The sequence below is a fragment of the Cyprinus carpio genome, chromosome B25 (genome assembly GCF_018340385.1).
Source record: "Cyprinus carpio isolate SPL01 chromosome B25, ASM1834038v1, whole genome shotgun sequence".
Taxonomy (NCBI): Eukaryota; Metazoa; Chordata; class Actinopteri; order Cypriniformes; family Cyprinidae; genus Cyprinus; species Cyprinus carpio.
The window spans coordinates 6,106,544-6,133,371 of NC_056621.1; the positions used below are offsets into that span (position 1 = coordinate 6,106,544).

General features: G+C 39.9%; 3 protein-coding genes across 4 annotated transcripts; 2 read left to right on the top strand and 1 right to left on the bottom strand.

Moving 5' to 3' along the window:
- Positions 1–277: 277 nt before the first annotated feature.
- Positions 278–16,851, bottom strand: LOC109067344 (NUAK family SNF1-like kinase 1). The gene is made up of 7 exons (XM_019084305.2): positions 15,823–16,851; positions 9,676–9,796; positions 7,586–7,737; positions 6,352–6,417; positions 5,891–6,010; positions 4,636–4,768; positions 278–4,502 (listed from the first exon to the last, which is right to left on the bottom strand). The coding sequence occupies exons 1-7, from the start codon at positions 16,030–16,032 to the stop codon at positions 3,463–3,465; spliced, it is 1,842 nt and encodes a 613-aa protein (XP_018939850.1). The 5' UTR covers positions 16,033–16,851; the 3' UTR covers positions 278–3,462.
- A 4,824-nt stretch (positions 16,852–21,675) lies between these two features.
- depdc7b (DEP domain containing 7, paralog b) lies at positions 21,676–24,311 on the top strand. 2 transcript variants are annotated; one of them, XM_042752655.1, is made up of 9 exons: positions 21,676–21,833; positions 21,922–22,363; positions 22,457–22,584; positions 22,741–22,933; positions 23,012–23,250; positions 23,337–23,479; positions 23,554–23,679; positions 23,781–23,856; positions 24,087–24,311. In XM_042752655.1, the coding sequence occupies exons 1-9, from the start codon at positions 21,758–21,760 to the stop codon at positions 24,308–24,310; spliced, it is 1,647 nt and encodes a 548-aa protein (XP_042608589.1). In that variant the 5' UTR covers positions 21,676–21,757; the 3' UTR covers position 24,311. The 2 variants fall into 2 exon arrangements, with proteins under 2 accessions (XP_042608589.1, XP_042608588.1); XM_042752654.1 differs by having other exon boundaries at positions 21,724–21,857.
- Positions 24,312–25,042: 731 nt separating this feature from the next.
- LOC122142340 (peptidyl-prolyl cis-trans isomerase B-like) lies at positions 25,043–26,817 on the top strand. The gene is made up of 5 exons (XM_042752657.1): positions 25,043–25,293; positions 25,697–25,810; positions 25,934–26,027; positions 26,166–26,350; positions 26,437–26,817. The coding sequence occupies exons 1-5, from the start codon at positions 25,159–25,161 to the stop codon at positions 26,557–26,559; spliced, it is 651 nt and encodes a 216-aa protein (XP_042608591.1). The 5' UTR covers positions 25,043–25,158; the 3' UTR covers positions 26,560–26,817.
- Positions 26,818–26,828: the final 11 nt, after the last annotated feature.

Sequence of the window (26,828 nt, forward strand, 5' to 3'; positions counted from 1 at the left end):
TCATGCACACTTTTCCATACTCAGGGCTTGTGTAAAATCTTTGGCCTGCTTAAAAAGATAGTTCCATCAAGAATTAGTATTCTGTCATCATTTACTCACCATCATGTCGTAAAAAACCTGTTTAACACAAGAGGGGATGCAAATCAATGATCCAAATGGTTCATGGAAAGATTTGAGGTCTACTAACTGAGAAATATTGGATGCAGGACATTCCTTGATTTATGAATGCAAAAATAAACCTTTAATGCAGTCAAATGAAGTAGACACAGATATCACCTCCTTTGAAATTATTTGTTTATTGAGTTGGTTTTACACAGATTTGGTTTTGTGGTACAAAACACTGCTGGTTAGCGAGATATCTCCACTTAACAATAACCAAAGCAGCTATATACACAACCAAAGCTTTGCAACACAACCACATGATTGCAATGCACCATCTCTCTGTTATTTTGCTCTTCCAGTTGTCTTTCTGTGTTTGTTTGTGTCTGGACACAAGCTCACACATGCACACTTTATATGACTGCTGTTAAATGAAATGGCTTCACCACCAATAAATAGAGTATAAAAATGCAATTGTAATCATTTTATTATCAAAAAATTAAACAAAAATAATAAAAGATAGCAAAGGCACTGAACGAAAAATACCTTGGCAGTCCTTGTTTCTCAAACTGATACCAAACCCCCAAAAAAGATTATGGCATTGACCAACAAAAGTAATTAATTATAATAAAATAATGCATAAATAACATAATAATACTACCATTTCAGTACTGTCATTAAACAATATCCAGTCAAGTTTTCCTCTATGCTGATTCTGACTAATATGCACCAGGTATTTCCAGTTTGGCTGAAAGCATGTTTGAATTTGATTCGCAATGGCCGCCTCTGTTAATCTCACTTGCGATGGCACTATGGTTAGCAATGGCACATTTGGGTGGATGCTCAACTTCGTCCTGAAGTATTAAGACAAATGAGGTTGACAGTGAATATTGTGACACCAAATATTGGGTCAGATCTGTGAGGCGGCTTTTGACATTTCTGACACAAATGACCCTGATGAAACTGCAGTAGTTGTGATTGGTCGACTGTTTATGCGAATGCTAGACATTAGCATTAGCACTGCATGTCTGCACTTGAAAACCTGTAGAGACCAGGAGAGATTGTTGATTATACGCACAACGTTCTTCTGTAAGGTAAATCAATAATAATATTTTGGAGAATCAAAAACAGAAGCGCAATAACATAAAAATACTAACATAGTATAATTTGATCACTGAATCCAGTTGACAATACAATGCAATACAGAAATGCAGTAAGATACAATACACATTAGGTGTGTCTATAATATCTACCCAGGACCTCCTTTGAACAAAATGCCTCCCTTGATCGGTTTCTGTTGAAATGTTTGGTGCAAAAATGTTTTCTATTAATGCTAATAACCAATTAGCTAACTAAGCATCTCTTTAATCTGACATGTCTAACATAAGCGCCTTCTTTGGTACAAAATACTTCCCTTATCCTTTTTATCTACTTTCTTCATCTCACTATTTCTACACTTACTCTAGCCTTTCTTCATACGCAGCAAAAAAAAAGCTACGTCATCCTTTCCAGTGAATAATTCAATGTGTCCCTCTTACTGGAAAAGTGTCCTCCATCCATAAATAGGCCTACTTTCATGAACATATACACCTTGTTAAAATCTCTCCTTCTACTACAGCTACTTCACACTTACCTTCTAAAAACATTTAGACATCAGCCTTAAAACTAAAATGGCATTTGAAATTCTGCAGGTAGACAACAAACAAAGGACTAAAGATTCTGAAACAATAAAGCTTCTGTCCCATTAAATTTACGACACAGGGAAGCTCTCTGGGTCATGGTGTTAAGATCTAGTCCAAACATGCCTCTAAAGAGCCTTTGGAATTTGCTGCCTCATCACTGCTTTGAAACTAATAGGTCTACTTGTTTTTTTTTTAGCTCTAACGGGAGTGTTTTGGACATCAAAGTTCAACAGAGAACCAATAATCTGTTATTCTTAGAGCTGAGGAATTATAATCCCTAAGCATCAACAGATAAACACAAGGAGATACAATGTTTCTACAGTCCAGAACCTTTGGAAATAGTCAAACAAGCTTGTCTCCGCCTGAACATTCTTTGGAGCTGAGATTGTGTCTGACATTTCTACCTTGAGTTAAACCTTGTTAAGGTGAAGGTGTCCAGAACTCTAAACAGTCACCTAACCCAATCAAGAAACCACAAGAGTACCATTCCAGAGAAACACATGGTGCACACACACATGTTCCTGTCAGAACTCAATCAAAAACAACCAATCCAGCATGCTGGAACCTTGAATTACCCAGCGGTTTCTGAAAATAAACTTCCTTTCAAGGCGATCATGGACTGACTATTCTTCTTCTTGAATAATGCACTGTAAAGCACTGGCCTCTCGTCAGTAGTGGGGCAAACTTAACCTTGAAATCTCTGTAGGGTAGGCTATGTGCTCAGAAGTCCTGGGGCTCTTCTAAGCATTCAATACAAACTCTAAAATAAAATAAAATAATAAAATAAAAATAATAAAACGCTGTTCATCTGATGACAGCTTCCTCTGGCATCTCTCTCCACCTTAAGGAAATGACATACATAATTTAATATGAAATAAAAAAATTTAAAACAAACAAACAAAGAGGCACTTCTATAATTCCATAGATATGATTCGACTCATAGGATCAATACAAGTTTGATCGTTACATATGCAGTTTATATAGCACATAGCACAATAACCAAGAAAGTAAAATAACAATTATATATGTCAGTTCCAATCAAGGACAACGAGAGATTTCAGTTTCTTATTCTTCCAGTACAGCCAGACCAAACCAGTTTTGTATCACTAAATCTACAAAAAATATTAATAAATAATACACAACAGTTCATTTGGAGCAAGACCCTGGTTTCTTTTTTGGAAGTAAAGATCACAAACGACATGCTCTGTTGAGAGTTTTAAGGTGCTTGATAAACTCAGGTTGGCTCTTATTTTTGTTTCATCAAGGCTTCCGTTACATGATGCCTTACTGTGATACTAACTCACCTTATACTTAATATGTAAACATTTCATTTTATTTCTTGCCTGTAGGGGGAGAAATGTCCCAGAGCACCAACTTAAATGTTACTTACTTCAAACCCTTAAATCCCCCTAGGCTGTAGTTCCCCAAGTTGTATTTGATACAAATTTTAACTGTGTATAAGATTGGGTTGGGTAAAGGTAAAGTAGGATAGGGTAGGATTAGGGTTAAGGGTTATGAGTTAAGGTTTGGTTGTGTACAACCTCCATTATTATCCTATTGAAAAAGGACTCACATTCATAGAATCCCAGTTTTGCACTGGTCGTCAACAACATGCCAAACAAACACCTTCCATTTGCTCCACCTTCTTTCTTTCTAGGCCCCTCTCAACTGGCCCCCATCCCTATGACAGGTTGTTGCTGATGTCCAGGGCTTGTTGGTACACCTGAGTCATATCATCAAGATCTCCTAGTAGAGAGAAGCTGCTGTTATCCCCCGGAGAGCCCTGCGTTTCTCGGCTGAATTTCCCACTATGTAGGGGAGGAGCTGCCTGGAGACCTTTAAAGTTGGCCAGCTGGAGAAGGTTTTCTGCAGACGCACAGCCTCTGATGTTGGGGCGGGCTCTGGGTGGGGGCCAGTCAGTGCCGCTGAAGGAACTGTTGGTGATGGTGTCGCTATCCTCCCTTACAATACTAGATGGGCGACTCTGACTGCGGGATAAACCGGAATCACCAGGTGCTGGTTCCCCAAGGACACTCAAAGGAGGAGCGCCGCTGTATGTAGAATACTTCCCATTGCGCTTCAAGATCCCCTTTCTACCAACCGCTCGCTTTGGTGGTGAGCTGGTGGCGAGAGGTGTAATATTACCACCTAGTAAGTCAGAGGACTCGCTGCGCTCTGGGGAAGAATAGTACCCCGATTCCCGTTGTTGGTTGTTTTTTAGGATTCCCTTCTTCGTAAGGATAGGGACTGCCTTGGTAGGAGAGTTGCCTGTTAGCCCCTGCTCCTCCTCACCCTCTTCACCTTCAGGCCCAGATTCTTTCTCTGGGGTTCCCACACTGGATTCTATATCTTCCAGACTTGGAGAGCGTTGCTCTTCAGAGGTTCTTGTCTTCAGGATGCCCTTTGGTCTCTTGAGGCCCAGACTGTCCTCTCCATTACAGTGGGACACACTGACATCATTCTCTTTCTTGGACTTTTTGGGCCGTTGACGGACAAGCAGGAATGGCTCAGACCGGATGGCTTTAGTGGGTCGAGGTTCGGTCCGGTTCTGCCAGTCAATGAGACGAGCCAGCATGGGTGAGCCAGCATCCCGTTGTGATTCACAGTCGCACACACTGGTCTTCCAACCCCAGTTTACCCACCAGTGATTGGCGATGTCTTCCACCGTGGCTCGTCGCTCAGGGTTGACCATCAACATCCAGCGAATAAGACCACGAGCATCTAAACAAAAGATCAAACAAGCTTTTTGTTTATCATGATCAAGAGACAAATTTGCCTGCATATATCAGTACACATTTTTATAAACAAAAGGCATTCTGAACTTTGTCTACAAGAGTTCGTACAAGACCAGTACCTGATGACTGGGATGGTTCTCGATATTCTCCATTGCTGATTTGTCGAATGAGATTTTTGTGGTCCCCTCCATCGAATGGCATGCTACCATAGACCAGCGTATACAGCAACACCCCCAGAGCCCAGCTGTCCACCTGCAAATAATGGATGGCATTGATGTCAGCTGACTCTAAAAGAAAATTGAGTTACTGCTAACTGTTAAATCAATGACACTTAAGGTATCCTATCATATGGAGGGGGGATAGAAATCACATGACAAGACTGGGATGGTTAGTGCTGGCTGTGCTTTAATGCAACAATCTATTGATGGCATGACTTTTTTGAGTCTCCAGCAAGCAGAAACATCATCAGACAGTACCAGTCTCCCTTTCTTGTTGGTTTTAGGCTGTTTTTCGGCTTCAATTCTATATGCAATCATTCTGTTCTGAGACATTCTATTACACAACATACCACCTTAAGCAGTCAGTTATGTAAGTCCTGTGAAGGGTGGGTTGAAAGGGCAAGGTATGTAGGCCAAAAATCTCATGATCTCCACAGCAGGCTGGATGGTTTTCAGGTTCTTGAGTTGTCAGTTCACAGGAAATCACTTAAAGACCAAAGTAATTGTTTTGCTCAAGGTGGCCACCAGGGTGAAAAGAAATTGAGACTTTCATTGCTGTCATTGATTGCAAGGTTAACTATTTCTCAAAAGGGTTTAACCATTTTGATTACATCCTCTACATTGTAGTGTTTTCTGTACCCTTGAGGAAAACTGCAAATTATTGCACACTAAAGTCAATAAGGCACACTAAACTACTTCTATTTTGAAAAGCCCTGAGCTATATACCACAAGTGAGGCACATTTAAAGCTCTAAAGAACCTTTCAACTCTGACCGAGGTTTGACATGTATAATCAGAGATACTTGGAGAAAGAAACTCCAGCTGCTCTCCATGTTCTGTTATGGAAGCACAAGGCATGTGTTTGCCTGTTCCTAGTGGTCTGTGGAAGGATAATCCCATCAAAGAGCAGAATAAGGCTTCACTAACCACACAGACTGTCTATGATAGATCACAGCCACTCACAGTGGATTTCACACGCCAGCATAATGAAACTGTGGGGTGTTTCATTTACGATGATGCAAACCTCAAGGGTTTATGTCTGTGCATCACGTCATGTAGGCCTGTAGTAAACCATTCCAGCATGTTTTTATGACCCTGGAAAGAAGTTCAACATAAAGAGCAGCTTGTAGAGCCTTCTTTATCTGAGCATGCCTTACCTCTGGACCACAGTACGGTCTGCCATTGACAATCTCTGGGGATGCGTACAGTGGACTACCACAGAAGGTCTGGAGGAGCTTGTCTTTATGATACAGGTTCGACAGACCAAAATCAGCAATCTGAATGAACGACAGATACGTCAGTGTTTGGTTTTAGAGAAATAATGCAAAACAAAAAGTTTATTTTCCTGGTTAACTTTTCACGAGTAAGTGTTTGTTTTCAGAAGGAGTGATTTTTCCAATGTTCTGCTCGTTCTGCTTATATTTCATGAATGAAGCCCACCAGTTCTTAATTTTTAAATAACATACTTGCATGTAAATACTACTGAGGTGAAGAAAATCAATTGGAATCAGTATAGCATCTTTTCCATGTACTATTTTGTGGGACACACTAATCCTAATGTTGCTACACTACATAGGATGTGAACTAGGCATAACCACTGTTTCAGAAGCATTCTCACCTTTATGTTACAGTTTTCATCCAGTAGCACATTTTCCAGTTTCAGGTCCCGGTGAACAACACCATTCTGTAAAGAAAGCGTCAGAATGCACTTCAGAAAACTGAGGTATTACTGTCACAACCAACAGAATCATTGTTAACCACTGACATCTGTTCCACAAACACTCTCTGTAATTCCAGTTCTGTTCAGACACCAGTTTTTGATTGGAACATAATTGTGCAGTTAGTCCTTGTGTTTCCTTTAAAGTAAAAAACAGCATTCGGGTTAAAGCATGCCCGGAAACCCAGCCACAAGGGGTTTAGGATCTGAGAGGGTTCATTACAGATGTCTGATGACCATGAAAGATGCATGTGTTCAGCATGCACAGCGTTTAGCAGATGGGACTATAAATCGACAGTTTAACAGGCTGTTTTCTTATGTCTTCTGGCCGACCCCACCCCGAAAATCCCCCCGCATTGTGGTTGCCCATGGCGATGATGACTCATCACCCTCCCCTCTAGTGTCTGGAAGCTCCTCTGCCCTGAGATATGACATCACGTCATCTTCAGCTGCAAATCAACCCACCCAGTGCAGGCCCACAGGGACCTTGATTTACTCCGAACAGTGCATTATGGGGAAATGGTACCGTTTTCTCTTAAACTCTGGCTATGTTTCAAAACCTAGTCATCTGCCTAATTAGACAGCATTTTAATGTTGTTCAATAAGGTATGTAGGTATGGGAATGCAATTCCATAATGCATTGCAACATGCTCAGTGACAGTAAGTGCTACCAAAAATGGTAGACAAAACAAAAGACATATAAGACGTATATATAAATATAGAGTGAATTCAGGTTAATAGGGACAGTTTTTGCCATTGTGATAACTGGGAAAATTGTCCCTGTTATCCTGAATTAGGGTTTGAAACTCTTTAAAAGAAAATGGAAAGCCCTTTTACACAAAAGCACAAGACTTCAAGGAAATTTAGAAATGGGTGGTTTATTACTCCATCGACAGCTCTGCTAAACGTTGAAATGTGTGACCCATGATGCAAAGCTGTTTCACATCAGTTGTCTGTTCCAAGATTCCTCCCAATCTGACAAGAGCCAAAGATAATAGACTCGCACTGAATGGCCTGATTTCATTGAATAACTGCACGTGCAGCTCTGCGGGAAACCCTGATGAAACATGAGGCTCTCTCTGAGAAGAGAATGGGATTGAGAAAAAGAAAGGAGATAGATAAGAATGGTGCATACCTTGTGGCAGTAGTGCACAGCAGAGACGATCTGCCTGAAGAAGTGTCGGGTTTCTCTCTCAGTCAGGCGTCTGCGTTCGCTGATGTAGTCATAGAGTTCACCTTTACTGGCGTATTCCATGACGATCACTATCTTGTCCTTATTTTCAAACACTATAGAATAAAACAATATCATGAAAATCTGATCAGTTTATTTATACCTTGTATGTTTATTCATGTTTCATACATGTATGTTTGTACAAAATGTGTATTTAATGATTATACCAGATTGGAATCAGTATAAAAATGCTAGTGTTATTTTCAGTTTTGAGTTTTTGAGCAATACAATTAACAATAAAGCTGTCCAGTATTTTTATCCTTTACTCTCCATTAAGCAATTCCACAAGTTAGTGGAAGTACAATAAGTATCTATATAGAAGTTAAGAAAAAATCTAGATAAAGTTGTAGACCTCAGCAATTGACCAGTTGGATAACGTGACCCATGTCTAGTTTACACAGGCCAAGACTTCAACAGGGACACGTCCAATCAAAAATAAACATGTACGTTGGCGCCTTGTTTCTTCAGAATGCAACCCACAATGAAAAAGTACAAGTACAAAACTACTGGATGCATAAAAATGAAAAGACTTTGTTTCATAGTGGCCAGTCCAGAAAGTTCAGCAGGTCACAGCAGAGTCTGTTAACGACCAGGAGAAGCTGAAAAATCCAGAGGAACAAACACAGCAAATTACAGTCCGACGCAGCAGAAAGTGGCTGTTTCTGCAAAACCCAAAAGATCCTCATACGCATAACCCCACCCAAGCATTTGGCGCTGCTGCCGGCTCCTGTCACACATCCAGAATCAGTCCTCATCTTTTTACAGAATCTCTCCTGTCCACCATCGCTTTCCACAGAACAGTGGGGAATGCAAGTGCAAGGCCTTCTGGGATTGTGCAAGTACAGTTTAAAGAGAGAGAGGTTACAGAGTTAACATAACACAGATTTACTGTGTCAAAGAGAGTAAATCACAGTCTTCTTACAGTGATGCTAAATATCGGAGCTCAGTGATAAATTTGACAGTGATATGCAGCCTGTAGGAAAGGAAAATCCAAAATGAGATCATCTCAATTGTTTCTCATAGCTCACAATGAGCTTAAATTCAACTAAAAGGAGACTTTGCTCAAGTTTCCTGCTCCTCAGAAGGTTCTCCTGAAAAAAACTCAAATAATCTCGATATGAGCTAAAACATTTCTCATCTAATTTTATAGCTTTATTTTCTTATCATATGTCAACAATTGTCTCATTTGAGTGGAATTTTAGGAATAACTTTTGATACCCGTCACTCTAAATCTTGTGAGCAATCAGACAGCTACTGAGTAATAAAAATAATCCTCTGGGAAGTTCACGCAGCTAAACTGGTACGAAAGCAATTCACATTCATTCCTCTATCTGAAAATTTCCACGACCAGCCCAAACCCATAAACATAATTTAAAACCACACAAAATTAAAAGAGAAAGACACTCTGACACTGGAGCAATGAAAGACAAAGCCAGACACGAGAAAGAAAAAAAAAAGAGTCTCTAGAGACTCATTTATAGCTGGTAACTCCAGAGACTCATTTAAAGAGGTGTTCTCCCCTCTTTGAGTTGGGCCAACCACAACACAGGCGGAGTCATGACAGAGAACAAAGATAAATACGGCAACTCTTCAAAAATAAACTGGCCTATAAACCCAGACGGACTCTGAGCGGAAAAAAGTCAAGTCAGCACGCCAAGCGCTCGCCAGGCCCACCGTGGCACAGATTCAGCAGAAGAAACCAGACGGCAGCAAAAATGTCTTTAGAAATAATCAACACAGAGTTTCACTGGAGATCTTAACCATTGAAACACATGCTGGTCGGGAGTAGGGAAAGTCTGATTGTGGCATTGTGGCTGATCCAGTTTAATTTGAATATTATTTCATGAATAAAACAAAGCTTTTACTGCCCTTCACAACACAACTCTATTAATAGTTAATGAAAGATTATTAATTATTCACTAGAATTGTATGTTTTATTTATTGCAGAGTTTGAAAAGATAGATAGATAGATAGATAGATAGATAGATAGATACCTTCATATATAGAGATGATATGTGGGTGGCGAAGGGACGACATGATCTCGATTTCTCGTCGAACGTGAACCATGTCCTGTTCATCTTTAATCTTCTCCTTCCTGATAGACTTGATGGCAACCTGAAGAGAAGAAAGAGATTAATTTTCAATCTTTCCTGTGTCAAAAGATAATAAAAATGTTATGTTTATCTTAGTAACTTTATGCCACTTTTTTGACAGCAAACGACTCAAGTCAGCTTAGAACTCACATTGCCAGGATTAGCACCATAGCTAACCACTTAGCCATGGCTCTGACAAAAACTTTTATTTCTGAATGTCAGAAAAACACCTGAGTAGATTCTTCAGACAGAGAGGTGTAATCATCCCGTCACACACACGCACACACAGAATTATCCCTTAAACACACATCACGGCTGAGCATATTTTCAGCCTTGTGCTGTGTAATTTTCCTGATGTTTTTTTGGGAAAATGAGGGTGCAGTGTTTGGAAGCGGAATGAAAGCTCTCTCGTGTTTATTCGGCTCTTGTGGGCCCGGAGGACACTACACTGATGTCTCTATATGATCACATGACCTGAACAGTCTCCAATATGTATGAAACCCCATTTCAGCCACTGAATAAAAAAAATAATTACAACTTTTTATTGCACGATTTTGACTTTTTTCCTTACAACTGCGAGTTTACATTGCAATTCTGACTTTTTTCACAATTGCAGGTTACATGACACAATTCTGACATCGCAATTCATTTATTCCCCAGAATTATAGATAATTAAGATATACTTTTAATTATTAGTTACAAAATCATAATTGCCTGGATATAAACTCGCAATTGTGAGAAAAAAAATTATTCTGACATCGCAATTCATTTATTCGTATGGTTGTAGTTTCGTGATTGTTGGATTTTTATTTTGAGTTGAAGTTGCAATTACCTTTTTCATTTTTGACTTAATTTCTCAGAATTGCAATTTCGTAATTCTGAATATATAGCACAAATGTGACTTTTTATCATACAATTCTAACTTTATAATTTGTAATTGCGAGTTTATATCATGCAAGTCTGAGAAAAAAAGTCAGAATTGTGAGATAAAAAGTTTTCAACACTCACACTGATAAATAATCAAACAATAATTTTTTTTTGTATTGTTTAAATATAAATAAAATAAAATGTTAAAAAAATAAAGGCCATGATGTTCCACACTCAGGTCCTCTGGAGTTTTAGAACTCCAGAAACGAACATTCTAGAACTGGAGATGCGACGTGGGCAAAGAGGAGATGGCCTGTTGACTGACTGACGGATGAAGTCATGGGGAGGAAAGAGGAAATTATATTTGGGTAGTGATTTCCTGTCTATTTCTGTCCTATCGCACACTCCCAGGCGTATGCTACACATCCATTTAAAGAAAAACTGGAACAATGAGTGAGCGGATCACAAAGCCTAGCTGGAAAAGAGGAAGCCATTTGTCAATTCCTTTTGTTTTGTGATGTCATTCCCACAATGATGGTCCCTATAACATGTCCATCCACTCCTCTATTTTCAGAGCAGCCTGTGTCTTGTCATTAATGGTGAGCGAGCAGGCGGACCGCCGCGTTTCTTGGAGAAACCAAAACCACATGTTTCCAAGGAGTTGAAGGTAAATCACTGACTATATCCATAAAAGGAAAGCCCTAGCGGAATGCTTCAAAACTGATTATGTGGAATAAAAAGACATAAACAAATCCAGAAACCAGGACCAGTTCTCTAAAAGAAGAATGGGCAAACCCTGAACTTTATTGGAAAGCCATCAGCGAGTGTTTTCCATGAGCTCATGAAGTTATGTGCAGCTGAAGGTATTCACCTCCCACCAGGTCCGCTGGAGACGGCAGGAATACTAATGCTGCAGTTTGTTCAAACACAGCAGGAGCAAGAGTTTAAAATAATCTCCAGGAAGAAAATCACAGCGTTTCCACAGAGGCAGTAACAGGATTCTGACCAGTGGAGCTTTTTATTTGTTTATCTGTCTGTGAGCCAAATGAATTGAATACAGCATCAATAAAAGCGCAGATGAGTTTTTGTATTTCATTAATGGTATTTGCAAAGAAAGGGATTTGAACAAGTATTATACCTTGTCATGTAACATGATTGAAACCTCAAAACTGGTGTAGAGTTATGCTACTTTTTAATTAAATAAAAATTTTAAAAACTTGACCATGTAGCAATCTCCCCAGGCAACATAGCAACCACTCTGGACACCCTAACAACCACCCAAATACCCTAGAAACCTCCTAGCAGCCACTTCAAATGCTCTAACAATCACCCTGAATGTCCTAGCAACCACCCCGTAATCCTAACAGCCATCCAAGTAAATACCTAGCAACTACCCCAAATACCCTAGCTAGCATCTAGCAATCACCCCGGACACCCTAGCAACCATCAAAAAAATTTTTTGCAATAATGCAGAAATGCCCTAGCAACTACTTCGAAACCCTGACTACCACCCTAGTAACCACCTAGAACCCCCCCCCCCCCCAAACACCCTAGCAACCCCCTGGCAAACCTCAAATGGCCTATCAATCATCATGAATGCCATAAAATCTACCCCAAACCCTAACAACCACCTAGTAACCACCCAGCAACCCTAGTAACCACCCCAAACGTCATAGCAACCTCCTAACAGACACCCTGAATGCCCTTGCAACTACCGCAAAAAACCACCCCGGACATCGTAGCAATCAACTCAAGCACTTTTGCAATTATGCTGAATGCACTAGCAACTACCCCAAAACCCTGACAACCACACTAGTAACAACCCAGCAACCCTAGCGCCCTATCAACCACCCTGAATGTCCTAGCAACCACCCCCAAACCCTAACTGACCCTGGATCAGAATTTAAAACACACTACAATCTATCAGACTGTTTTGGCCCCCATACAGGATATTAAGTCTCCACAACTTTTTAATTTCCTGCTCAAGATGGCCTTTCAAGTGTCTGTCTGCTTTCGCACTGTCACAGTGACCTTTTTTACACACAGACAAACACAACAAACACTCAATCAGACGAACATGTGACCTATTCATCACACACTGTGGAAGGAATGCTGACCGTTATGTGGACATCCGATCTTGTTTGTACATTCAGATACCCACAAATGCATTGCAAACACGAGCTCATACGTGCGAGAGCTCACACACTCATGCTATCTGTCTGTCTGCTCAGGTCATTATGGTGAATCTGAGGCTGGTAAAGCCATAAAGAAGAATATGTTACGCAATGTCTTTGGTTATCAGTGCCTTAGGGGTAGAGGTCAGGAATATGCCGTTCTGGATTGTTGCTTATATTAACAGTCAGAACCTTCTGTTTGTCTGTGTATGTGATAACAAAAAGTAAAGCTTTATTACATTACGTTCAGTTTGTTTGTTTTGCAAGGGACATCACCTAGAGGAACTACACTAAATATAGTAAACGCTTCTATGAATGCAAGGTTTATTTCAAAGAAAATTTCGCAAAAAAAAAAAAAAAAAAAAAAAAAAAAAACGGAATGCAAAAATGCGAACACAAACACCAAGTACCCAAGTGTAAAAAATTTAAAAAGTAAATGTAAGAAGTGTACCAAAATGTAAAAAGTAGAAAAAATAAAAATAAAAATATGTAAACGTAAATGTTTCTATGTACGCAACCTCTATTTCAAAGATTATTACGCTAAAAAAAAAAAAAAAAAAAAAAAACGGAATGCAAGTATGTGAACACAAAGACTTATTCAGAAAGCAATTCATAATGCAATGCAAGTTGCCAAATGCAAATACTCTTGACTGAATGCAATGTTGCATTGTGTCATTTTTCAAAATTATATTCATAACTATGTGAAAGCAAAATGTATCAGAACACAATTAATAATTCAATTTAAGTATGCAAGTGTGATTTCACATTGTAGCATTCTAAAATGTACCAGAACACTATTAACACAACGCAAGCAGAAAAGGTCATTTTAGCAAGTTTTTGCAAGTTATTCAGTGCTATTCCGTAATGCAGTGTATCTAAAAACGTGATTGTTTTTAGGTACAAAAGTACTTTTTCAAACTTTGTTGGGCTAGAAAATCAGAATGCAATTTATAACTCAAATGCAAATATTCTTAGTCAAGCAAAGCCAATTTAATGCAACGTTGCATTCGAACGTGTTTCAAAATGAATGCAAATGCTTCTAGGTATGAATGCCCATTTTAAAATGCTTTGCAAAATGTGAAATGCAAGTATGTAATCACTTCTACGTATGCAAGCGTGAAGTCACACTAAAATGTGTCACAATGCAATGTTCTCAGTGATGCCACAAAGGGGTGCTAATGCTTCTTTTATGTTTCACAAAAGAAAGTAAGTCATTCAGTTTTAGAACAACATGAGCATGATTAAATGTTTACAGAATTGACATTTTGAGTAAACTATCACATATAGGAGAAAGAATCAAAATGTTGAAGTGCTGTACATTTATAGGTGTGTTTTAGGACTCTGTGATGATTAATGTTTAGTCTCTATAGCAGTTATCAGTGCTTTCTATGTCTGTTATCTATACGTCTGTGCTGTAACTCATTACAGACAGCGTGTCCGGCTGGTTAACAGTTTTTCTGACTAATTCCTGCTAAGCACACTAATCTCATGCCAAAAAACAACACCGCATGTCTCCCTGAGTGACTTTATGTTTATGGGCCCACAAACACGCATGACAAATTATGTTTTACCATGCGTCTGAGTTTGAGGTAAACGAAAAAACATGTATGTGTAGTGTATGAGCCGTTTTATTTTTAGGTCTGTTAGTGTGCACTCATACTTTCTTCAACAGCCTGCCAACACTCTGATGGCACTCTGCCCACCAATACACTCAGACCTGTGTGTGTGTTTATATGGCTGTATGTGTTGTGAAATAGCCTGGATTGTAAATTATTAAACTAAAAGATGACTATATATCTGCTTACAGCCCATAACAGCCACCAACAACAGTGTTTCCATGGAAATATACATGACTAGAGGGCATTTCAACTGCTAGAATGGGTTGCAGATTTATTCCTGAGGTGAAAAACAAAGCTAAATGCTAATAACAAAACATAACTAACTATACAGTCATTCAAAGTTAGCTTATTCCCGTCTCTTTTGTCATTAAAAGCTGTACATCCAATCAAACTCTACTGTATTTTAATCCAGGTTCATCAGTTACTTGGTAGAAGCTAGTCAAATCAGCCAGATGCTAATGTTTATCCTTAAAACAATGAACAGATCTACTCAAGGTGAAAGAGCTGTTTTGAACAAAATTGGACCCCACTGACTTTCAGAGAATGGACCAAAAACACTAAGACATTTTTAAGACTGACATGAGGATGAGTAAATTACCAAATTTTCATTTTTGGTGGAACTTTAGCACAATGGAAAGATTTTATTGCTCCTAGTAGCTGTTCCAGGTTCTGTGGTGACTGAGCTATTTAGAGGACAATGTTAAACAACAACCATAGCCACGTGCCAAAGTGTGCCGAATGAATCCGGTATGTTTGATTAATGAACAAATGAACACTAAAGCCCTGCCTGACCTAGATGCCCACAGCAGAACTTAGCATCTAGGTCAAGAGTTCATTAGCGACCTGAGGTTTCAGAACTCAAGGTCTCTAACACATTTGGCGCTGGTTGCATTATTATTTACGAAGAGTGGTCAGCAGTGACCTCTGAACCCAACTGCAACAGAAATGGTAAATTGGTTGAAGAGTGATGCGTTTCATTGGGGCTATTGGAGCAACTTTACATGAGATTTAAAACATCTGCTCTTGCACAAGCGAACGCGTGCGCCGCACAAGCGTGGGGTGGAATTCCCATGAGATGGACTGAAATGAGCCAAACACAACAACAGATTTTATAGCAGAGCTGACACCCTAAACAACAAACTGCAGCCGGCCCAAGGTCCAGGCCAGGTCTATGTTCATTTATCAAATGATTTTTTGATACAAAAGTTCAGTCAATGGTATATATCAATGTATCGTGGCATTTCCATCTGATATCACTATGGAACCACAACAGTATGTTTCAACTAGAGGTTAATGCAGGAATTAAACCTACAACTTTCTGGATAGCAGTTCAGATGTATAACCACTACATTAGATTGATTTATTTATCAGATGCTTGAAGCTCTCACCTCTCTTCCAGAATGGCGCTCGATGGCCTTCTTGACTTTGCCATACGTTCCTCTCCCCAGGGTCTCCAGCAGCTCGTAGCGATGCTTCAGGTTGTGTTTGTGATGATGTTTCTTCACACCAGAGCTGCTGCGTTTGACCTCACCGGGGCCCTCAGGGGCCTCCGCCACCACTGAGGGGCCCGGCGGGTCACCTGGCCTATGTGTCTCCATCACGTGGGAGGACGATATTTTACACCTTCCTCTATGTTTAAATATCTTGACTAAATGCTTTGAAATATTGATAATATAAGACCTAATTATTATAGCTAATTAGCATATAAATAAATAAATAAATTACAATGCAAAGGTTTATTATGTTAACATATAAACTAATTAATGATTGTCAATAATGACTCTTATTTTAATGAGGTGTCTATCTATTCTACCTATAGCCGGCTATGGTTGGCTATCTAAAGGAAAGTAATAATCCCAGTCTAATTATGAACGATAAAACAGGGCTATGAACGGACTAAAAAGGCATATTATTAAAAAGAAACTAATAAACACCTGCCATGTGGTTTTATGGCACTAATAAACTGCTACAATGTATCAATCACAATTAGAACGACAATGTATCTATTGTGCACTATTCTATTATGACGCGTTCTATACCATTATGACGTATTCTACTCCGTTATGACGTGTTCTCTTTCCCGTGGCGCGTTCGATCATGATTTTTCTGTTGTTCCTTTGTTTTAATCTACCGCAGAAAATCTCAGGCGAGAAAGCAGCGACCACGCCGGCGTTCTGGACGTAAATCACCCTCATTCTGGCCGCGGATCCGCCGTGGTGTCAGTCAGCTCGGTTCTGGTGCCGGTGATCCGTGATATGAGGCTCGGTGCGCGGGGATCGGACGGAAGGATGTGCTGCGGTCTCGTGTCTGCTGTGGCCATGATTCGGTGTGTTCGGCCCGTCTCTCCTCCTGGTGTCCTGATCTGTGATTCTTTCTCTCTGTCCTTCAGGCTGAGAAGCACTGAATAAAGACGAAGGGGGCGGAGTCACGGTGTGTGTGTGTGTGTGTGTGTGTGTGTGTGTGTGTGTGTGTGTGTGTGTGTTTCAGACTCTCTCTCTGTGACTCTGACTTTTGCTGATTTTTTTATTCTGCTCTCCTAGAGGAAAACAGAAAGCTAAAGTGTCATATTTATATTAATACCCACTATACTGAGACTTTATGCAGAGAATATAATACAGAATATAGAATAGATAAACACACACACACACACACACACACTTTTTATATTATATTTATATAATAATACAGGTTAATACTGTATAATTAATACTGGGGCATTAATTCTGATAAAAACATAAAATACTATGCATGTAATTTCCTTATTTTTAATGAAAAATAAAATTATAAAAAGTTGCAAAAAGATAAATTCTATACATATGTTAAGTTTATTTTACCTATTCTTTATTTTTATTTTTTATTATAATTAATGCCCAGTTAATGCCCTATTTACTTTAATGCCCTATTTATAAATATTTATTTAGATAAACAAAAACTATACACAAATTTATTTGAATTTTTCCCACTTTATTACTCTGCATTTTCACATTTTTATTTCTCAGCGTTTTTTATTATTTTATTAATTTGATTATTTGGGGGCGGGGGGTCTTGCCTTTTTATATAAAACTGGATCAACATGCATGGAGCACTTGAGCTCTGATGCAAAATAATTTGCATAGAAACGGTTTTGCTCATTTGTTCAGCATGGAGTCAGATTCATTTGAATAAACGTTCAAAGGTCTAAAAGCAAAGGTCTATTGATTTAAAGCGGTAAAGATGCCTCCAGCTTTGTTTATGAGCCACATGTCTTGGGTTATAGCCCTCATAAATAATCCAGTAAACTTTGACCAAGTTTAGCTGAGCTGAAATAACCAAACCGAGATGTACAGATTAAATATTCCTGATGCAGTTGAGTTGTTCTCCTGACTGCAGAATGCATCACCTGCAGCTCAGACGCAGTCAGACATGCCTGAAACCTCACCCTGCACATTCTGCCTCAGCCAATCAGCTTTGTTTTCTTTTGTTTGCTTCTGTTTGGATCCTGCATGCTGTAATTTAGCCACTGATTGGTGGAGGGGAAGTTTGAGTCAAACAGACTCCAGACTGAGCCGTTTGTCTTTGTTTGATCTGGAGAGCACTGGGAATCTGGACCGTCCTGTGTTGTGGTGAGCGGTCGGGCAGCGGATTTCAGACTCGAGCAGTAACTGTGTGCATGTGTGTTGCTCCAAGATTTGCATCTCAGATGAAAGTTGGCCTCAGATGCACCCTGGAATCAGGTATCATGGGAGACAAACTGCCCCCTAGCGGTGGAAATGCATGTGTAGGTCACAGTTATTCAGCTCTGCAGTGCCAGAACATTATGTGTCTTAATATATTGCAAACGAATTCAGATCATCCAAATGTTTGAATCAACAAGTTTTGAATCAGGATTTGTTTCTTTGATTCTAAGTAGTTCAAAGTAGTTTCTATGCCTGATGCAGTGCGAAGAACAAGCATGTCCAAAAAAATAATTTTCTCTTAATGAAATTCCATCGTAAATTTCAACGCACTACAATTGTTATTAACCAAACTATGAAACTATAAAACTCTATGATAACTTAATGATTATTACATCAAGAATTGTATTCTTGTATTTTGCATAGTTTTTATATGATTGATTTCTTTTTTTCTCTCCTTGGTTAATATGTCATTGTTGTGATATTATTATCATGATAATATTGTACGGTCATGTGACCTTTGATCACTTGGAGGTAGCCCTTTAAAGATTGGTACATCAGTGTTGTTAATTTGGATGATGAAGAGCCTGCGTGCTCGAAACGTCACTACATACGCTATGCAATAGCTTTTTAATAATAAATTTTTTGATACTTTTGGTGTTGCCGACTATGCATTTAAATATTTTCCCGCTTGTTTCTTGGTTGAGCACCCAGTTGAGATTGATGTGTGTGCTTTTGCCTGCTTTTTTTTTCATTTTTCTCTTGGACATCAAACAAAGATTTGTTTTAAAATGATTCATTCAGGTATTTTCAGCCCCTCAGGCATCTGGCAGAGTTTTTGCCGCAACTATTTCAAGTTCAGCACTGAAACCTGCACAGAAACATTCCCTCCACTCAACAAATTAAAAACAGCAGGAACCACAAAGGACAAAGAAAGATGTGGGGTGTGTGAGAGAGAAAGTGATTGAGGTGACCACAGAGAAATGCAGATAACAGAGTGGTATATTACCAGTGTTTGATCGTGGGTCACATGTCTGCATTCTCCGGCGAGAGCGTGTTTGTGTGTAAGCCTGAAAGTGATACGACAAACACATCCTTCATTTCAAACGATGACAGGAGAGATCAATTTGACATGGAAAACAGAAACAGCTGCCATGAAAGAGAGACAGCAATAAACCTATAGAATATTACAAACTATACAGGTGCTTCTCAATAAATTAGAATGTCGTGGAAAAGTTAATTTATTTCAGTAATTCAACTAAAATTGTGAAACTCGTGTATTAAATAAATTCAATACACACAGACTGAAGTAGTTTAAGTCTTTGGTTCTTTTAATTGTGATGATTTTGGCTCACATTTAACAAAAACCCACTAATTCAATCTCAACAAATTAGAATACTTCTTAAGACCAAAAAAATTTTTTTTAGTGAATTGTTGGCCTTCTGGAAAGTATGTTCATTTACTGTACATGTACTCAATACTTGGTAGGGGCTCTTTTTGCTTTAATTACTGCCTCAGTTCGGTGTGGCATGGAGGTGATCAGTTTGTGGCACTGCTGAGGTGGTATGGAAGCCCAGGTTTCTTTGACAGTGGCCTTCAGCTGCATTTGTGGTCTCTTGTTTCTCATTTTCCTCTTGACAATACCCCATAGATTCTCTCTGGGGTTCAGGTCTGGTGAGTTTGCTGGCCAGTCAAGCACACCAACACCATGGTCATTTAACCAACTTTTGTTGCTTTTAGCAGTGTGGGCAGGTGCCAAATCCTGCTGGAAAATGAAATCAGCATCTTCAAAAAGCTGGTCAGCAGAAGGATCATGAAGTGCTCCAAAATTTCTTGGTAAACGGGTGCAGTGACTTTGGGTTTTAAATCCAAATGTTCTGTGGAAACTTAACACTGGACTTCAAGCAACTTGGGCTATGAGCTTCTCCACCCTTCCTCCAGACTCTAGGACCTTGGTTTCCAAATGAAATACAAAACTTGCTCTCATCTGAAAAGAAGAATTTGGACCACTGGGCAACAGTCCAGTTCTTCTTCTTCTCCTTAGCCCAGGTAAGATGCCTCTGACATTGTCTGTGGTTCAGGAGTGGCTTAACAAGAGGAATACGACAACTGTAGCCAAATTAAGATGACACGTCTGTGAGTGGTGGCTCTTGATGTCTTGATCCCAGCCTCAGTCCATTCCTTGTGAAGTTCACTCAAATTCTTGAATCGATTTTTCTTGACAATCCTCATAAGGCTGCGGTTCTCTCGGTTGGTTGTGCATCTTTTTCTTCCACACTTTTCCACTCAACTCTCTGTTAACATGCTTGGATACAGCACTCTGTGAACAGCCAGCTGCTTTGGCAATGGATGTTTGTGGCTTACCCTCCTTGTGAAGGGTGTCAATGATTGTCTTCTGGACAACTGTCAGATCAGCAGTTTTCCCCATGATTATGTAGTCTAGTGAACCAAACTGAGAGACCATTTTGAAGGCTCAGGAAACCTTGGCAGGTGTTTTGAGTTGATCAGCTGATTGGCATGTCACCATATTCTAATTTGTTGAGGTAGTGAATTGGTGGGTTTTTGTTAAATGTGAGTTTCACAATTTGAGTTGAATTACTGAAATGAACTTTTCCATGACATTCTAATTTATTGAGATGCACCTGTATTACTAAAGACAGACAGACATACAGATAGACAGACAGACAGGTAGATAGATAGATAGATAGATAGATAGATAGATAGATAGATAGACAGGTAGGTAGAGATAGATAGATAGATAGATAGATAGATAGATAGATAGATATATATATATATATAGATAGATAGATAGATAGACAGGTAGGTAGATATAGATAGATAGATAGATAGATAGATAGACAGACAGATAGATGATAGACAGATACATAGCTAGACAGACAGACAGATAGATAGATAGCTATCGTTGTCACATGACCTTTAAAACATTAGAAGTGAAGAAGTGAGATGACATACAGCCAAGTATGGTGACCCATACTCAGAATTCGTGCTCTGCATTTAACCCATCCAAAGTGCACACACACAGCAGTGAACACACACACCCGGAGCAGTGGGCAGCGGCGCCCGGGGAGCAGTTGGGGGTTCAGTGCCTTGCTCAAGGGGACCTCAGTCGTGGTATTGCTGGCCTGAGACTCGAACCCACAACCTTAGGGTTAGGAATCAAACTCTCTAACCACTAGGCCATGACTTCCCTGTAAATTTATTATTATTTTATCATAAAACAATTATTTTACATTTTTTAGTCTACTTTTGTGTAAAAATTTATTTAATCACAAAAAAAGAGATGAGTAATAATGGTTGATATTACATTCAATGCAATTATTATCACTATATGCACAGTAGAAGGGACTGCATTGAAAAAATAAATCTGCTAGATAAATTGAATCTCAAATAATCTGCATAATGTGCACAATATTTAAACTGTACACTGCATATATAGTAGACAGTTTGATAATGTGCTGTTCCACATGCAGCCTCAATTATGGAAAGATGTTTTGCTGCCATCTAGTGTTGCATCTGGGTATTGTTATTTTGCACTAATTTTCACTGGTTCGCTGTTAGCCAATCATGCAGAGGTCGCTAATGAGCTGCTGTTGATTAACGAGAAACGCTTGATGAGTGTGAGTCACATCTGCAACGAGGAAACGAATACATGGCTTCAGTTAAGGATAAGGTTGCTGCATTAAATATTGTGGGGAAATTCTACAGTCCCCTCAACACACCTCTTGGTAACATCTGTTTTATGGTCCAAGGTAATGTGTTTTTATCGGAAGCACTTAAGAGCACAGTAAAATACTTTTTTGTGTGTTTGTTCAGATCACAGATTGATCAACAGAACTCAAGATGTACAAACCAACAAAACTGAAAAGAAAGAAATCTGGAGCCACATGATCGCTGCTCTACAAGCCCAAGTGAAGGTCAAGAAACGCAGGCAGCATCTGAGATCTCACGATAATTGCTTTCTGGGCTCCGATGCAGTGGATGTTATACAGGATTATCTGACCCAGAATAAGGTTCTTGGAGATGCCCAGGTCTCCAGAGCCATGGGATCGAGGCTGTGCCAGGTGCTGTTGGACTGTAAGGTGTTTGAGGTGGTGGGAACCAAAGTTTTGGGAAAGGCCAGTAAACCAGGAGGCTTCCAGGACAGCAGCAGCAGCCTCTACAGATTCCTAAAGATGGAGGATCCATGCCTGGATGCATTGGAAATGGTGCTTTTCCCTCCCAGTGAAGAGAGTTTGATGAACGTCACACCATGCAGGTGTTTCAGATCACTGTAGATGTTTTATGGTGTAGCACACAATGATTTTATTCTAATTTGAATTCTAATGCTTGGTGTCTTTGTCCTTTTTAGGCAGGACATCCTGTTATTCTCCCATAGTACACCTGTGAAACCAGACCATGTGCTGGATCGTCTCATGGAGAAGCTGGACTTGACTGGACTCGTCGGTTCTCCTCCCACTGAATGCCTTCCTCCATCTGGTATGAGCTTTGTTCAGATTCTGCTTATGTTTGAGGTACAAAGCCTGTGTTTGTAATGGACTGTAATCTACCAACTATGTGTGTGTGTATTAACATCAGTAGACCATTCAAAAAAGCTTTGCAACTTCAGCAATATTTATATGAACTGTCCTTCAGTGGTCCGAGAGGTGTGGCACGAGCAGACTGTGCGGAAGCTTTCTCAGCTGATAGATCTTCCCCTGCTGGAGGGAGTGCTGAACTGCGCAAAGATTGTTTCTCCCCCGTCTCGTGGCAGTAATAGTGAGCCTGACCTTCTCTACACCAGCAACTACCTCGACAGACAGGTTCTCAAGGCCTTCAAAGAATCACAGTGAGACATCTTAACGTTTAAACTCAAGAAATCAAACAATGAGGCTCAGATAGGCCTAATTTGCTTTCCTCCACCCAGAGCTGATGTTTGGCTGTCAGCAGCCATCGACCTGCTGGATTTCCTTCCGGATCAGCTTGTGGTGGAGGTGAGCAGAGAGCTGCCCAAGTTATCCTGTGAGGAAGAGGATGGCCAGGGGCTGGATGAATGTAAACTACTGCTGTTCCATGTGTTGGACAAACACTACGGACACATGGAGCGCAAGCCTCTCCTCTGTGACAGCATGGCAGATGTCTACACCGAGATCATGGAACTCCTGAGTGAGTAACGCTCCTCAAATGATTCATTCTTTCCTTAAACAACTATGCTTTGTGGCTATTTGTCCTCTGTTTACCTGTATATCTAGTGAATGGAAAGTTTGAACGAGCGTTGGAAGTCCTGCAGCTGACGCTGAAGCTGCTGTCTGCGTCTGCACGCGAGGAACTGCGCAGGCTGCTGGAGTTTATGGCCACAGCTGCAGATGCTGCAAACGTCCGGCTGCACAAAGAAGTAAAGAGTCGTAAATGTATGTGACATGCTCTTCATACATTTCTCAACTAGTTACACTTGTTTGGGATTTTCAGGTTGAAAATCGAATGGTTGTGAAGAACACATTCACCAGAGCCGTCATCCAGAGCAAGAGTCTGACCAAAGGAAAGACAGACCTGCTGGTGCTCTTCATGCTCGACAACCACCAGGAGATCTTCAAGGTTTCTTTTATTTAATGAATTAAGACCGCACTGGTCAATAATGATATAAAACAGAAATAATTAATTGTGGCTGTTTTGCATCACCATGCTTGATTTATTAGATTCCAGGTTCTCTTCACAAACTGGTCAGTGAGAAACTGGATGACATTGTGAAACACAGAGATCCTTCCAAAACTGGTATGATATTTACAATGTTATTTTAGCATTAAATTAGCATTTTCAGTTTTAGTTATATACGTGCACGCGCACTTTTTTTTTTTTTTTTTAAATACTATAATTTTTACAATATTTAAAAATACAGTTAGTAATTTTAGCCATGTGTATTTATATATTATTGTGACTATTTAACTTTCATAATTTGAATTTGACAAGTGATTTGAAGTATTTGTCTACTCTGAATATGTTAGATACCCTGTTTTGTCAGCGAGTGCCAAGAGACATGTACACAGAGACCATAAAGGACTCGACTAAGAATGAGCTGTACTCTCTCTTGAAAGACATTGACGAAAACACCAAATACTCCCTGAAAGAGAAGAAACGACTCCTGGCGCAGTTTTATAAGGGCCATCCAGACATCTTCATGCAGTATTTTGGGTCTAGACTAAGCACATTAAACCTACTTGAAGATTAAGCTCACCTTGTCCTGTACATGCTTTTTTTTTTTTTAAATGTTTGTATCCAAATAAATAAAAATAAATCTATTTAAGTGTCAAAAAAAATATGATTTTCCATCTTCTTAATGGGAAATTTGTTCTGGATAGACCTACAACTACATTAAGATTCATAAATAATATAGAAAATACTCGAGAAGTGGGAATATGACACTGACATGAGTTATATTATACACCAAAAACGTGTTAAAATCCGAAATGCATCACCCTGTGAGATATTACCACAAACTCAAGTTGTGAGGAACTCTTTTATCGCTACTAGCCTTTTTGATTTATTTAATAAAGTTTTGTAGCAGCCTATATAAATTAATTTGTGAGATATTTGTTTTGTACTTAGGTACTTATATTTATGCCGTAAGCATTTTTAACTTTGTTACATTTGCTAAATGTCTGAGAGCCATTACAAACATCACCTTTGTGCTTTTGTCGCGTCGTGCGCCTTTAACGCTGATGCGTCTCCAGAAGCCGCTGTGGCTCCGTCCATTCCTTACGCGTTTCAAACTCTGATTGGCTCTTCGATCCTTGACAGACAAACGCTCGCCCAATCAGCGTCCGATGGTTCGGGACACGTCACCTAAAGCGGAGTGCGCTCCCGGCGCCTGTTCTCAGATCAGTTCCTCGTGCGCACAGCCTCGTAGGTTCCCACAGTGAGTAGATTGATTTAACTTTTCCTGGATCAGCTCTAGCGCTCAAAACTCGCCGGGATTGATGCGGAATTCTGGGCGCAGGTCAAATCTCCTCCCCGGATGCCTCGCAAACCCTAAAACACAGTCATCGCCACACATACAGTTTTTTTTTGGGGTTGTTCATGGTGCGGATCTGCGAGAGGAGGATGAAGTTTTTGGTGGCAGTCACATTGATCGTCGGCTCGGTGATTTTCCTGCTTTTCCCGAGCGGGTCAGAGGCGGATGAGAAGAAAAAAGGACCGAAAGTCACGGCCAAGGTACAAAAACCCTGCGCTGCTCTGCTCTAGTGTTACATTCACTGCAGCGCCGTGTCTGGCCTATTGCACACAAATAACATAATTCGAATTCCAGTTCGAATCTAATGTAGCGTTTACACTTAAATCCAGCGTGCTAGAGTCGCGTAGCCTAGTGCTTTTTGCTTGAAAACCATCTTTTATTTATTTAATGCATTTACCGAAGTTCATTAGTATTGTGCAAAATATACAAAGGCTGGTAACACCCGTCAAATGTTTTATCATTTAATCAAAAATTATTGCATTCATATTCGTCTAATGATAAATCTGGGTTTTATGGCCGGTTATGAAGTGGATTCACCATAATGCATATGCAGAACTGATGTTTGATGTTCTGGTGTGACTCTGGATTTGGTCGTTTTCACAGGTGTACTTTGACATGAGGATCGGAGATGAGGATGCAGGACGGATTGTCATTGGACTCTTTGGAAAGACTGTTCCTAAAACAACAGAAAATTTCCTCCAGCTGGCTACTGGAGAGGTGACTTTTTTTTTTTTTTTTTTTTTTTTTTTTTTTTTTTTTTTTTCTTTCCTCTTCCTCTGGCATTCATTATTCATGATTCACAGTAAAATGAGTCTAACTGAATGCAATTCTGATTTCCAGAAAGGGTTTGGTTACAAGGGCAGCAAGTTCCACCGTGTGATCAAAGACTTCATGATCCAGGGAGGAGATTTTACTAAAGGGGATGGAACCGGAGGTATCAAAATACTAAAAACACTTCTGTTTAAGATGAATACCATGTTTTATCGTAATGCTCTTAAGTATGTTTTTTGAGGCTTTGAGGTCTGTTTATTATCTCAAGAAGTATTACAAGATTTCTAACACCTCTTTATGGGTAAGAGCATCTATGGAGACCGTTTCCCTGATGAGAACTTCAAGCTGAAGCATTATGGTCCTGGTTGGCTCAGCATGGCCAATGCCGGCAAAGACACCAATGGCTCCCAGTTCTTCATCACCACGGTCCAGACACCATGGCTGGACGGCAAACATGTTGTGTTTGGCAAAATCTTGGAGGGCATGGTGAGTATCTCAACTTTATTTATCTATGGAGACTTTATGAGTGCATTTACTCCAATGACTGTGCTACTTGTCCTGCTGTCTTCTAGGATGTGGTGAGAAAGATTGAGAGCACAAAGACAGATGGGCGAGATAAACCTCTCAAGGACGTCATTATCCATGACTCTGGCAAGATCGAGGTGGAAAAGCCTTTCGCAGTAGCTAAAGAGTAATTTAAGTTTGGGGGGACAACGGGACTCTGGGTTTAAGGGGATTGAATTGGGTGCCACTAGAGTTCTAGTGGGAAGAGAGTGTGTGTATGTGCTCATTGGAGCTCCGCCCCCTCGCGGGACCGTCACACACCAGTCCTGATCCGCAGAGCGGCACATCCTGGGTCCAGTTCAAACCGGCATTCCACAGGGTCAGATTCCTGACCCACTCCAACCTGCTTTTGTAAACAAATCTTCAATAAAGGATCCAGGTTTTCTTAATGCTGCTGTGT

Bases quoted from the DNA above. Each gene is read 5' to 3' on its own strand.
- depdc7b (XM_042752654.1), top strand. From the start codon at position 21,758: ATGGCTTCAGTTAAGGATAAGGTTGCTGCATTAAATATTGTGGGGAAA. The intron at 22,364-22,456 runs GTGTTTCAGATC...TGTCCTTTTTAG, and splicing joins ATGAACGTCACACCATGCAG to GCAGGACATCCTGTTATTCT. The intron at 22,934-23,011 runs GTGAGACATCTT...TCCTCCACCCAG, and splicing joins AAGGCCTTCAAAGAATCACA to AGCTGATGTTTGGCTGTCAG.
- LOC109067344 (XM_019084305.2), bottom strand. From the start codon at position 16,032: ATGGAGACACATAGGCCAGGTGACCCGCCGGGCCCCTCAGTGGTGGCG. The intron at 9,797-15,822 runs GTGAGAGCTTCA...TCTTCTCTTCAG, and splicing joins AGCGCCATTCTGGAAGAGAG to GTTGCCATCAAGTCTATCAG. The intron at 7,738-9,675 runs GTATCTATCTAT...TTTATTCTATAG, and splicing joins TATCATCTCTATATATGAAG to TGTTTGAAAATAAGGACAAG.
- LOC122142340 (XM_042752657.1), top strand. From the start codon at position 25,159: ATGGTGCGGATCTGCGAGAGGAGGATGAAGTTTTTGGTGGCAGTCACA. The intron at 25,294-25,696 runs GTACAAAAACCC...TCGTTTTCACAG, and splicing joins GACCGAAAGTCACGGCCAAG to GTGTACTTTGACATGAGGAT. The intron at 26,351-26,436 runs GTGAGTATCTCA...GCTGTCTTCTAG, and splicing joins GCAAAATCTTGGAGGGCATG to GATGTGGTGAGAAAGATTGA.